Genomic DNA, 14,164 nt, shown 5'->3' with positions numbered 1-14,164 from the left:
GGACTTTTTCCTTAAATCTCTCTTGGATATTGGGATGTGCGCTAATAAATGTAGGGTAACAGGGAATGCATCTGAGAAGGTGAACTCATACGGGGCAGATTGGCCATTTTGGCCCCGATATAACTGGGAGCAGACGAAGGACTGCTCCCAAGTTCCACCAGTTTCAGAAGTTCCACAGGGTCTTCTCCACGGCCTCAGAATTGGCTGCAGCGCTGTGCACTCTGACACGTCCCCTGTGCAGTGCACAGCAGCTAGAATGGGTCTGAGGAGCTGGCCGATAGTGTTCAGCTCTTACAAATCAGGACAGATTGGTCAAAGCAGCACAACATGAAAGTTCAGCTGTCAGTTTGACTTTCAGACAAATGCCGTATACAGAACGTTACTGCTATAGGATCATAGGTACCCTATCAATCTGTCTGTTTCAGCATCTCCTGCAGTAAAGTTATTAGTTGCATCTTCCATTTTCTATCCCAGTTTATTTTTGTTTGCTTGATTTTTTCCCCCCCCACCTTCCCCCAGCCATTTTTCACATTGCGACTTTGATGCCCACGAAGGATTTGGATAAATATCGCTGCGACAAGAAGAGGCACCTGGGGAATGACTTTGTTTCCATAGTTTATAACGATTCTGGTGAAGACTTTAAATTGGGAACGATAAAGGTACAAGAATTTACACTTGGGTCTGCTTATAAATAGAACCGTACCGAATTCACGGTCCATTTTGGTCAATTTCACACAAATTTCAGCTATTTAAATCTGAAATTTCACAATGTTGTAATTGGAAAGCGGTGGCTGCTGGCCAGGAGCCCAGCTCTCAAGGCAGAGCCGCCGCCAGCAGCAGCACAGAAGTAAGGATGACATGGGATGGTATCGCCACCCTGACTTCTACGCTGCTGCCTGCAGAGCTGGGCCTTCAGTCAGCAGCTATCGCTCGGCAGCTGCTCAGCTCTGAAGGCAGAGGCACAGAAGTGAGGGTGGCTTGCTATGGCATTGCCACACTTACTTCTGTGCAGCTACTGGCGGAGTACTGCCTTCAGATCTGGGCACCTGGCCACTAGTTGCCGCTCTCCCGCCACCCAGCTCTGAAGGCAGTGCAGAAATAAGGGTGGCAATACCGTGACCCTCCTAAAATAACCTTGCAACCCCCCTGCAACTCCCTTTTGGGTCAGGGCACCCTATTTGAGAAACACTGGTTTCCCTCATGAAATCTGTATAGTCTAGGGTAAAAGCACACAAAAGACCAGATTTCACAGTCCGTGATGTGTTTTTCATGGCTGTGAATTTGGAGTGGCCCTACTCATTACACATCTGTTGGGCTGATGCAGCTCACTGGAAAGCATCCAAAGATGAACAGGAATTTCCACTTGCATGTCAGCAATGGGTTCTTTGTAAAATTGTTAATCTTTGTGTGTTGTCTAAAGCTGTGGCGCCAATTCAGATATTTCTTTGGTGGGGGGCAAGTTCCAGTCCTGGTCTCTCTCTACTTTGCGCCCCGCAGGAACCCTGGTTTTCCTTCAGCAGGGAGTTTCCCCTCTCTGTACCGCCAGGAGTCAAGTTCTTGGCAGACTCCCCTCTGTTCTGCCGTACAGGAACAGACAACCCATGCACCAGGTCACAATGCCACTTACTGAAATTTGGCTCTGCTGCCCCTCTGTCTGCATGAAGGGGCACCCAGGTCATAGTTCAGTGGCATTGCAACCACACAGCCAAGTGATGCTCCAGACCACTCCACCAATAGCCGTACTGATTTAGTACAGGACCCCTGTTTAAAAGTGGTCGGACCCTGGTCTGCACAGCTCTGTGGCCTGTGGAACTTTTAGCGAGTGCAAATACCTGGGTGGAGGGAATGCTTCCCACCCCACAGCCTCCTAACTGGTGCCACTGGTCTAAAGACTATTTGGTTATGAACTGGGACTTTTTACCTTGCTGTATTCAGACTGCATCAGTGGATTGCATCTGTAGATGTCAAATGGTTTCCAGTAAAATATGCCTGTAAGTGTTAGTTATGCTTCTGTTACAATATTTTGTTTCCTCCCTAGGGCCAGTTCAACTTTGTGCATGTTATAATCACACCGCTTGACTATGACTGTAACCTGGTGACGTTACAGTGTCGGAAAGGTAGGGTTAGTTCTCGAAGAATGTTTCTACTGGTTCGCACGACAACTTCCTTAGCTTCATTGGAATTTTTGTACAAGTCTCCAGGTGGTAAAACTTTAGAATCGTAGAACTGTAGGACTGGAAGAGACCTCAATATAGGTCATCTAATCCAATCCCCCGCCCTGAGGCAGGACTAAGTATTCAGAGCCAGTCCCCTTTTGTAACAGCGTATCCCATATTGCCAGTTTACCTAGCTTAGGTAGACCCTTCCTGAACTGTGATTTGTACTCTCAGTAAAAGCTTTCTGGCTCCCTTTAGAGGAGCCCATTAGGGGAAATTCTCCAAAATTGTGTCACCACCTAGTATTTGGTGATGCATCCAATCAGTAATTCTTCCCCACTGGACCATAAGACAGCTATCTTCTAGTTAGGGGGATGCATGGCATCCCAGCCAGTGGATGGAATGCCCCCATTTTGGCTTATGCTCTGCACACCAGTATAGTGAAACCTTTTTTTGGCAGGTTGGAGGAAGAAATCCTGGTGGCTAGTCCCCCTCCAACTTCTTTCCCAGCAGTGCAGTGAGTGACCCTTGAGAGCTGGATGTGGCTCCTCCTGGAGCTGAGCAATGCTCTTTTGAACATCAGTTGGAGGGGGTCACAGCTGTTTCAGGGCTTACTCCCTTGCTTAGGGCTGCGTGTGGGTCTTTTGCAGCCTTACCAGATCCCACATGGATCCCCAGCACGTATAACCAAAAGGCCAACCATACACCCCACGCCCCTCCCACAATGCACTTCTCTAATGAAACTCCTTCCAGTCTGAGAAACAGCTATGAATATTCTGTCCTGCCTCTGTGTTTTGGGGGAATAATGGGTTGTGACTAGCGTTTCTGGGAAAGGCCTTCTCTGTGGAGCAGTCGGAGCTAGGGAGCCCCGGAGTATTGCACCCTTGTGCTGTGAGCAGTGTTACAATAGACGCTATAATGCTTTATGGAGACCTTTCTTTCGAGGCAATTGATTGGAGAGTAAAATGTATTCCGATTTCTCACTATCTTGACTCTAATACTGGAAATCCTCATGAAGTTGAATTTATCACGTCACAGTACATATAATTACTGGCTAATTCTGGCTTTTCACCTCTTAAAGTGACCATCTTTGAATCTTTTCCATTTTAACATAGACATGGAAGGGCTGGTGGACACGAGTGTTGCTAAAATTGTCTCGGATAAGAACCTGCCATTTGTAGCCCGCCAGATGGCCCTGCATGCCAACGTGAGTACTGTCTGGAATCTCTTTAAGGACTGTTGCCTCTGCTAGGATCACGCTCTGCCACCCCAGGGAAATTAATGCAACTAGGCCAAGAAATTAAACTCTGAGAGCTCTTTTAGTTGAATAACCAGTCGAGTCAGATTTAGCGTCTGAACTTCACAGACTGAGTTAACATCAATGACTAATTATGTTGTCTAAACAATGTATTATTCTTGTTGTCATGGGAGCTGTGTTTAAAACTTCTTTTCCCTTGAATCAGATGGCTTCCCAGGTTCACCATAGCAGATCGAATCCTACAGATACTTACCCATCAAAATGGATAGCGAGGCTACGTCATATCAAGAGGCTCAGGCACCGGGTAATTCAAGTTTGTTTTTCCTTCCCTGACACATTGCACATCTGGAATGCTTAGCATAAGCAAGCACAATTATAAATATCTGGAGAAAACAAGAATGAACTGTCAAAGGCCTGTGAATAAGTTAAAGGGATGTCTGCCTTGAATGCTTCAGGCCCTGTCTACGCTACAGGGAAAAGTCGATCTAAGCTACGCAATTTGAGTTACGTGAATAGTATAACTCAAGTCGACTTAGCTTAGATCTACTTACTGCGGGGTCCACACTACGCAATGTCGATGGGAGACGCTCTCCCGTCAGCTCACCTTACTTTTCTCGATCCGATGGAGTACAGGAGTCGAGGGGAGAGTGATCTGCAGTCAATTTAGCGGGTCTTCACTCGATCCACTAAATCAACCGCCAATGCATCAATCGTCCCACATAAGTGTAGCCAAGCCCTCAGACTAACCAAACTCTAGTGAGAATGATGTGTGAGGAAATAGGGTTTGAAGCTACAGATAGCCAAAGAGCCCTCCATTTCCATTGTCTACAGTGGGAGTTGAGGACACCAGGTCCTGCAGGGTTGTGTGTGATATGCAGTGTGCAGATCCAAGTGGCAATTGGGAGAGCTGTACCTACTAACATGCCGAGGGGAAATTGTGGGGATATCCTGCTGACCTGTTCCTCCGTGATGCTCTTTCAGATCCGAGAGGAAACCCAGTACCAGACACCTGGCTTCCCCCTGATGCAAATGCACCCTTCTGCTCTTACTAAACCCCCTCCCCAAGTACCACAGGACCCAGCACCAACCTATGAAACTGGACAGAGAAAGAGGCTGATCTCCTCAGTGGATGACTTCACAGAATTTGTGTAAATCCCCATGTGATCAGTGTCTGCCCTCTGGCATGCGGCGGTGAGAGGAAGAGGGGAACGCTCTTGACCCTGCACACTATTTCAGCACTGCCACAGGGAGACAACTGGGACTTGGAAACTCAGTGTGACTGTTACCTTCGTGTGAACTAGTTACTGGACTGCCATGTGACTTGGATAGACATCATCGTCTTGACTTTGAGTCGCCCACCATCATGAAATAAGAAGGATTTTCTACCCTAGTTGGAGAATCCCAGAGTGCATCAAGCCTATACATTTTTGGTCTTTATTTGGCTAGAGACATTAAGTGAAGTTTAAAGGTATCCATCTCTGCTAGCAGCTTTCGGGCAAAATTTAAGCATTTCTCTAAGCAGGAGAGGCAAAGCAGTAAGCCAGGATACTGTTCTGCACTCATCACTTGATGGGACAATGGACAAGCAAATGGTGTTTTGACCCAACCAAATGAAAGCTTCAATCACACTTGAGATCTCCATTTCCTCTACGTGGGTGGAAAAGCTCTATTAGCATTCATCAGACTTGCATGCACTTTCAGACTAGTTCTTAACACCAGCTCTAATTATAGGAATGTCCACTAGCTTCACAAGTTACCCGTAAAAACTGCAGCTGCCTTTATTTCCAAGGAGCTCTCCTTGCTTGAGGACATTTCCATGAGTTTCCCACTCCAGTGAAATTGTTCTCTCATACCTTAACAATATAAGTAGGGAGATGTCTGCAGGTCAGTGGAGAGGGAGAATGGTAATCAAAACTGGTATGGAAATCGCTGACCATGAATAAACTGGCTTGTAATGAAGACTCCGTTAAACCCAGGATTTCAAAGACAGTTTGGGCCTGTTTTAGAAATTATGGGCAAAGGATTTAGCTAGAGGCCCAGACTTGCTCCTAGTGCAGTCAGTGGCAAAGCTTCCATTGACTCCAAGGGCAGCAGGATGGTCCACAAGAATGTGGCCAGGATGCTGGGAAGTAACTTGACCCATTTGTGCGTATTCACATACTCTGCTGAAAGGCAATCTTCAGAGAGGTGAGTGGACCTAAGTATGTAGCCCACTGTGTGACCAGGGTGCACTTAATTGGTCTTTAACCTGTTCTATAATGTGGCCTTGCCAGAAATCTTTCCTCAAATGCAAAATTTTCTCTTCCCTTTTAAATGACCCTTGGCTCTGGTTGGTGGCAGCATCGCCATATTGGACTTGTCATATGGTGACAGTTCCACCTTTGGAAGCCAGCAGTTTGGATTGTTTGTAAGGGGTCCTTTTAATGCAGGTGTGTGCCAGGCCTTTCAGAAGTAGCATGTCTTATGGTGAAAGATAACAGGACACTACACTACCATAATGGGAGAAGCTATGTAAGCTGGAACATACTGTGACTACTTTATTGGGGCTTTTGTCACTTCTCAGTGACTGCTGTCCTCATCAAAATGAGTGATGAGCTCTTAATTTGCTAAACAAGATGCTAAACTCAGTGACTGGATAACGGCAGTTTTTAGTGACTGGGTAACTTCTGAGTAATTTGAATGGAATCCAAGGCAAAGCAATCGAAAGCTGGAATTCTTTGGGAGACTTTTTTTGGAGGGAAAGGGGACTGTCCAGTAACTCATGTTTACGTCCTATTTTGAGTGTTTATAAATTGTAAATGAAATAAAAGTATTTGTATGGTTACTGGTATGGGCAATCTCTCGTGTTGCGTATCGGAATCACTCCAGATGAATCTGCTCCATCATTTGGCAATAAGGCCATTTCCCACTGACCTGTTTCTTCTCTCTGACCTGTGAAAGGTGTCTGGTACTAGAACCCCACTTGTCCAAAGAACAGGTACAGCATGGGCGGCGGCAGCAGCAGGACAAACTCCCACCCTACCTTGCCAGTTGGCCTCAACCCTGATTGGGAGGGATGGCTAGGCATAAGCATAGATTAGTTCTCATGACCCATTCAGTCCTTGACTGTCTTTAAGGAGGTCAGTGGTGAAGTGTAGACCCGTGTCTGAGCAGCACTGGACTGAGAATCTATGGACTCCGTGCCCAGAAGCACCACTTTGTAAAGTGTTTGAGTGCTGCTACCTGGGACAGAAGTAAGATGCTGATTCCCCTCCTGTGAATTTTTCAGATCTTAAAGTGCATAATGCTATGTAATCACCTGCTGCAGCTGCAGGAATGCTGGTGTTTCCCAGTGACCTATATGGAACCTCATGTGACCTATGTTGAGTTCATGTGCCAGATGCGTGTTCAGCCACAAGGAAGCAGCTGTGAATCTCTTTTACATGGAGCAAATTCTGTATTCGTTTTAAAGTAGAGCATCTATCAAAGATCTCGAAGCTCCTTAATGAAGTAACATTGATTAATTACCCCACTATCAATTTGTTACCAATAATCAAAACCAGATATTTTTCAGAGGTTTGAATTTACTCAGTATTTGAAGTTGTTGTCGAGTTGGACTAGCTCTGAAGCTAATAGCTTTCAGACCTTTCTGTTGTACTTTCGGCACAGTACCTCCTAGATGCATCCTTCAGACAGCGGTGTATTTGGATTGCTAACAAGCAAAGAGAATGTTGTGGCAGCTTCCAACAAAAGCATAGCAGACATTTACTTAGCAGTCCATGGTTTTTATTTGACATTGTCATTTTGAAGAAACATTCCCACAGTTACAAAATAGGCTATTTTGTTTGCAAATGTAACATTGACCAGAAGGCAATATTTTGATGCATTGGTCCTGATCATCCATTGCTACAAAAGCATTATATAGATTTCCCACCCCCCCCAAACCCCACTCCTTAACTAGCTGATAGGGTTCTGTATTAAGCAGCTTGATACTATTGCATCATCGTGAGACTTAAGGCAATAAATAAGAAACCATCTCTTGGTGACTATAAACACAAAATATACATTCAAGAGTATTTATTAGTTAGGGATGCAAGTCAAATGTATTGCTGTTGACAAGGAGTATAATCTCATGACTAATAGTTCTGGCTGCAGCTAAGCTCAGATTTCATATACTTGCTACCTTAACTGTGACACTTCAAGGAACCCCATGTGTGTGGCTAAAGGCTCCATACAAACAAGTGCTCCTATGAGAACTATGATGGCTTCAAAGCTGTATGACTGAAGTGTCTGGCTTTTCTGAAACACCTGTGTAGGCTCTAGAGCTGCTCCACCTACTGGGATCCAAGAAAAGTAGCAGGACGGTTGTCCTAACCCATCTTTGCTCTTCTACAGTTAGAAGAAGCACTGATAAGACTCATTCATACACACGCACACGCAGCTAGCTGGATAAGAAACTCATTCACTTTAAGGCCTAACTTAAGAAAAACCTGGCTCTTCACATTGGGAGCATCCTAACTTTAACCTTTACTGCCACCTACGAGCTTACTAAAGGCTGTGCAAACCGCTTTGGCTTTCAGTTCGCCATCATTTCTTAACGTGTTAACTTGTCTCTGTGTTAACTGTGTTCAGTTAACTTCCTCTAACACAGCCTATTCAAGGCTTTTGTGGGAGAGGGGAGTCTAAATACACAAACTAAAGCTGACAACAAGCATCTCATTTTTGCCCTTTAGCTCTTAAAGGTTCTATTCGACTTTCAGAGCCCTTGACAATTAACTGATACATTCAGCCATAGTACCTAGTCCCTGAAGATACCATTTAGCTCTTGAAATTTACAGTTGGTTGAGAGGCCTCTTATCTCAGACAGATATTAACCATACTCAATACTATGTTTTTAATGGCTGTCATCTCTACAGCCTGTCCTAGATTAGACCACGTGTTTAGTGGAGCTGTAAAAGTGGAGTCTTTGGCTGGCCAGCTAATTCTGTTCCCTGCATAAGGATCAGATCCCTAATCGGAACAACTAGAGCAATGCTGTCTAGTGTAGTGGGCAATTGTTTTAATCCATGTGGGAAGCTGTTAGCAGTCTTGGTGTCATATGAGCATGGATATTTATAATCAGGGAGGATCATTTTATTGTGTTCTCATCTGGCCTGGCCTCGTATGGTGGTCTGTGGTCTGCACTCATAAACATTCTTACAGCGTGGGAGGGAGACCCTGTGGTAATATTTTTTTCCCTGAGCTGCACTCCAAACCATCCATCCTCTAGGTCCTATCTTCCCAAATGGAAAAGGGGACGCTAATTAGTTTGTTCAGCTGGCAGAGCAAGTTTACATATAGGGGGTGCTAGTGGCCATGGGAATGCTGGGGTGAAATAAACTTGGGGAGGGTATCATGTTCACTGCAGCATTGGGTGGGGGGAAGTGTCTGTCTTCATTGTAGAAAAGACCTAAGTGTGTGGAAAAGTTGCTAGAGTTAGGATAGCAAGGATATTCAAATAGTGAAATTCCCACTAATATAAAACTAGACCTTACCTTATGTAAGGATCCTAGAGGCACTTGTCTGTCTTGTGCTGGCTTTTCCCCCATCTGGACATAGTGGTGCTAATTCCCTTATTTGTTAACAATCAAAACTCATCTGATTTCTAGAACCATTTCTCCTCTTGAGGCTAACCTTCCCCAGATCTAGACACTTCTTCATCAGAAGGTGCGCTGAATGTAGGAAATGGAATTTAATCACAAAGAATCCGTTCTGAGATGCCCTATTATCCCGTTACCACTTGTTCTAAAGAAAGCTATAGCAGGCATGTTGGAATGTTTGTTCATTTTAAAAGGCAGCAGATACTTGAAAATCCTTCCTTAATACAGTAATACTGGTAGAAGTTTGCCTTTACCGCCAGTCCTTTCACACCACTTAATTCTCAAACCTTTCCTCCAAGAATCTCCAAGACTCCCTTGAAAGAGTCATCAATTAAAGGCAGAAGAGGGACCATTAGACTTAGGCTAACCTGCGTAACACAGGCTAGAGGATTTCATCCAGTTACCTCTGTACTGAGCCCAAAGCATTGGTTCTGTCTCTCAGCCTCCCCATCCCTGCAGTGAGGTGAATGAGTAATACCTATGGAACCGCTAGGGAAAAGGACACCTGGAAATTGTGACTTTAGCAAGGTCACATAGCACATACTGTAGGCCTAGAAGGGCTGAGTCCTGGTTACTGTCAGTTAAATCACACACCCCTTCCCTTCTAATTTGATAGAGGAGCCTGTCTGCTTCATTTTTTTCCCAAGCATGGGGAAAATCAAGTGATTGTACAGACGGCACTAAGGCACTTCTGTGTTTATATGGTACACCTCTCCTCTAACGCTGCTTTGTCTCCAAAGCCGGGCATTGGGAATCTAGTGGAGACTTTGTGGTGAGTACTTAAACGGTGGCTATGCTACTTGTAAAAAGTAGAGGGAACTGGGGTTGTTAAAAAGCCATGGTTAAATAGTCTGAATGTGCCTCTCTCTCCCTCACCCCCCCCCCCCCCAAATAGTCCAAGGGCAGATGGACTGCAGTAATAGGAATATTAAACCATTTTTGTCTAGAACATAGAAGGGTTTATTGCTGTAAACTCAATAGCAAAACCTGCCCCTGGCTCTGGGTTCAGTTCTTGTAGCTGAACTATCCTTCTGGAACAGTAGTGGTGGTGATTTTGTTGGCACTGTTTTCCTTATTGACTGTAGTACCTGCAGCTAAGGGATGGGTACCATTAATGCCCACCTGCCATTTTCCAACTCTTATCCTCCCACTCCAGATGCCACTTCCAAAATTCCAAACACTTAATGTTTGCCACCGCTCTGCCCCAACCACAGCTGTTCCATTACCTATGTGAAGAGTGCCGATGGTTCCTGCTTCCATTTCCTTCCATCTATACTCTACTTACCTCCTGGCTTTCTGTTCCTTCATCCCTTTCCTATCACCACCAAATCACCTTGCCATTGTAAAGAGAACTTTCTTTGTACGTCATGCTAATCCCTCCCCCACGCCCTCTGCAACATCTCACCTAATTCTTTCCTCCATGCAACTAGCTCAACAAGTACAAAAGTACAAGAATAACTTCCATGGATGTAAACCCGATGGCCAAGAAACCCCATGCTTGCTGCTCAAGTCTCCACAGAGAGGGAAGCAGGTGGGGAGTGCAGCACAAGGAAAATCAACCTGGATACAATCTGGGGATTGTTGGAATACAACGCTGTGTGCAAACCATCTCATGCGAACAGCAGAGAAAGGCATCAGGAGCTGGAGAGCGAGAACAAGCAGCAAAAAGGTCAGAAGAACTAACTCCAATGGAAGTGTCTTTGGGGAAACCCTATCTCTAGCCTTTATAAAGTTACTTAGTTGGAAAGGAGTACAGACTTTTCCGCTTAGGGCTCTCTCCTCCTCTGGATTAGATAGTTGCAATGCTTGGAAAGGAGAGCTCTGTTAAAAGACAAGTGTCTTCCAAGAGCGGAAGCAATGGAGGCTAGATGGAGTCTAACAGAAGATGCTGTACCATGAACAATGGCCCCTGCAAACATTGGCTTTGGTTTCGAAGAGCTCCATAGAACAATGTTACCTTTCAAAAGCATTGAGCAAGACAGAGTGGGGAACAACACAGTGCATCGCGAAAGATCCCACTGTCACTCTCAGCTCCATGAGTTGGGACTGCCGTAGTGCCAGCCTGGCCCACACCTCATCTGGCACAAGAGCACGCACGCCACACGCACTCTGACACCTAATACTTTATATACAATGAACATTCCCAGAAAGAAGCACTTAATACATCCTTTAAATAACTGACAACAGTGTTCTGTCTCCTATCTACATGTGTCAAACATGGTACCGATGCTATGAAAATATAGCAAATATATACATTTCAAAACCCCGTATAAATTACTTGCAATATACATAACGCGGAATGACAAGGGTGAGGTGAACACGGGCTGGCCAGGGGGTTTCCATGGGCACTAGCTGCCAGGGAGGTTTTGCTGTTGGTAGCACCACTTAGCATAGCGGGAAATAATTTACATAGGCTGTGGCTGCCCAGAATAGGTGCATTTGATTGATTGTTACCCACACCAATTTTCTAAAAGGGAGTGCTGGACAAGTACCTGCCATGGCATATCAAGCATAGCACAGCTGTAGCTCAATATACTGTGGATTACAGCAAAGTCGGGAGTGGAAGCAGGTTGGAGTAGGAGCGGATACATCTTCCTGTCCCAGACAGAAGCAAACTAAGAACCATCTGCCCCTGTCTCTCACCACCTGCCTCTGCTGGCAGGTGGCTTATTCCCTGCATCACCTATTGCATTCATTTTTTTCATGCATTTGTTGTTCCTCTTTGGAAGCTCCTAAGAGTGCTGGTGAGTAGGTTTGAGTGTCATTAGCTGGCACCCAGCCCGAGGCAGGGCTGCAGCTGGGGATGGTTCTTTTGGGAAGTGCGTTCACATTACCGTTTGCTCATTTCCGTTTATGATTTTTTTTTTTTACAAAAAAATACTGCTTTCATGATATATTATTCCATTCTTGTTAAAAAGGTTGCATGTGTCATTGTTAGCCAAGGAAAGCATTGTTAAAGTGCTCGGCAGTACGTACAAAAAAGTAAACCAAAAAAAAAAAAATACATATGTCAATACATTCCTTCAACTATAAAAACCAAGCAACCAACACACCATACTTACCCATTCAATCCACTGGCTGGGGGAAGATCAGTAGCTAAAGGGAAGCTGGGCCGGAATGGAGCCAGCATGCCGACCGCCCCCTCTTTTAAATGACCAATTAAAAGAACCCCCTCCCCCCCAGGTCTCCAGTACCTTTTTGGTTGAGCTGTCACTAATTGCCATGTCCTAAGACTGGCTGATTATTGGAAGTGGTGGCTTAATGTGGATTTCATGGTCATTCATATTTTTTAAATATTGAATTTCTTTAAATACAAATAATAGTACCAAATGCTGGAGGATAACACTAGCCAATACTGAAAACTAACTGATCTGAGTGCAGATACTGTCACTCTATATTCATGCCAATACAAATATTGAATTAAATATTCCCCTGAAACCTGTCGTTTTCCTTCACAGTGTGACTGGTCTGTGAATTCAAAAGTACGTTAAACCTTAACTATTCGCAATTTCAGCTCCTCCCTTCCCGTTTTGGCGCAGCCAGCTGAGCACGGGAAATCCTTCTTGAGTTGCTCCTTGCACCATTCACTTTACTTTGCAGCAGTTCTTGATAAAGCAACTTAACAATAACAGGCCTCTGCTTTTGGAATCTGTTCATTTTGTTTGAAGCTAGGGTCACTTAAAAAGAGAGACACTTCTTTTTAATATTGCCCTGATTAATGTTGCTTGCCCTCTTGCTGCCAACGCTAAATATGATTAGGTGAGACTTCTGCGGCTTCTCTCATCTGGCCTTCTTGGTGAAGCTGAGTCTCTTAAGTTGTCCTGGACTGAAGGGCCAAACAGTTTCCAATGACACCAAAAAGCTGTGAAACCATTGCTAAAGTAAACAGGAAACTGAGGCACCTTGGTAATAGAAGCTGCCAGTATGTACAACACACAGTGGCTGTGTCCATCTTCATTAGGCACTTGGGAGGCTCAAGGCAACACCTGTATTCTTAGCCACATGTCCCAAAGCGGCAGTGATGCTGCTAGCATCCAAGCTGGCCAAGAGCCCAGAAAGGCACAGTGACTCCCCAGTCCTTGATGTGGTGTGAATGCGTCAGCTTTCCACGCCAGTTCCCTGCGACTTCTGTTTCTAATTCTGAGTTGCGCTGGAACCTTCCCGGGCCACGTTACGAGGATCTCTCTGCCTTCCCAGGGGAGGCACAGTGAGGTATTTTCCCAGAGACGCTGCACATGGTCTCCAGTTACTTGATGCTGGGGTGGACTTTGTTCTTTGCCCGCAGTGGCTTTTTCTTTCTGACCGCTGGCGCTGTGGTGGCATACGTCTTGTGCGGGGAGAGCAGAGAAGAAGCCGTGCTGAGGCCCCTACTTGCTCGGACTATCCGGCTGGGCACACAGCCGGTGCTGCTCTGTAGGGTACTCAGGGCGCTGGCGGGATGGGAGGGCAACAGAGGGTCTCCGGGAGGGTGCAGGCCGGTGTTGGAAAAGTTCTCAGGATAAAGTCCCTGTCTCCTCTGATCTGTGCTCCCCAGGTGGTACCGACTCAGCAGGTCCTCAGTCATCTGGATGTACTTCGTCCTGGTTCTCCTGCTCTGCGAGTCCTCCAGCTGCTGCTCCATGCGGTAGACATCCTCTGTCACCTGGTTCACTCGGTCAAACTGGGCCAGCAGCATCTCAAAGAGGGAGAGGAGCCGCTGGACATCAGCATCCACCTCTGAGCTCTCTCTGGTGCTCAGCACCAGGCTGAGCCCGTCCAGCTGGCTCGAAGAAGTGGAGGCCCTGGAGCTGTCAGAGGCTGCGCTGGGGGTGGGACCCCGGAAGGATTTGTCACTGGAGGAACGGGATGGTAACGGCTCCATCCCTTCGAACCTCACCTTGTGCCGAAACTGGAAGGGAAGCGAGAGCGAAAGAGGGTTAGTGCAGAAAACAGGCACTTGTGAACCCTTGCTTGTCACCCCGGGGTGGGAGCACCCCCTGCAGGCACCTGCTCCACCCCAGCAGGCAGGATGGGGGTGAGCTCTTCATGTCAGCCTTGAATGACTATCTCCAACTGCAGAGTGCTCCCCACTTGGCCTGGCCGGATGGCGGGGTGACCCAAATGAGAAGAATGGTGGGGTGTTTTTATACCCA

General features: G+C 46.0%; 2 protein-coding genes across 12 annotated transcripts in view; one reads left to right on the top strand and one right to left on the bottom strand.

The window, feature by feature from the left end:
* Positions 1–6,238, top strand: part of TSC2 (TSC complex subunit 2) — a 45,898-nt gene extending 39,660 nt beyond the window's left edge. For 10 of the 11 annotated variants that reach the window (XM_043493932.1, XM_043493926.1, XM_043493928.1 and 7 more), the window contains 5 exons: positions 520–659; positions 2,039–2,117; positions 3,272–3,363; positions 3,620–3,718; positions 4,396–6,238. In XM_043493932.1, coding sequence (XP_043349867.1) covers positions 520–659; positions 2,039–2,117; positions 3,272–3,363; positions 3,620–3,718; positions 4,396–4,566 — 581 coding nt within the window. In that variant the 3' untranslated portion in view covers positions 4,567–6,238. The remainder of the gene's footprint in view (positions 1–519; positions 660–2,038; positions 2,118–3,271; positions 3,364–3,619; positions 3,719–4,395) is intronic. The other variant, XR_006274798.1, reaches the window with a different exon arrangement.
* A 1,301-nt stretch (positions 6,239–7,539) lies between these two features.
* PKD1 (polycystin 1, transient receptor potential channel interacting) overlaps positions 7,540–14,164 on the bottom strand; it is a 139,718-nt gene continuing 133,093 nt past the window's right edge. The window contains 1 exon segment of the mRNA XM_038419109.2: positions 7,540–13,920. Within this exon segment, the coding sequence (XP_038275037.1) occupies positions 13,279–13,920 (642 nt within the window). The 3' untranslated portion in view covers positions 7,540–13,278.

This window comes from Dermochelys coriacea, chromosome 10 (assembly GCF_009764565.3).
Source record: "Dermochelys coriacea isolate rDerCor1 chromosome 10, rDerCor1.pri.v4, whole genome shotgun sequence".
Classification (NCBI taxonomy): domain Eukaryota; kingdom Metazoa; phylum Chordata; order Testudines; family Dermochelyidae; genus Dermochelys; species Dermochelys coriacea.
This window is presented reverse-complemented; position numbering and strand designations above follow the sequence as displayed.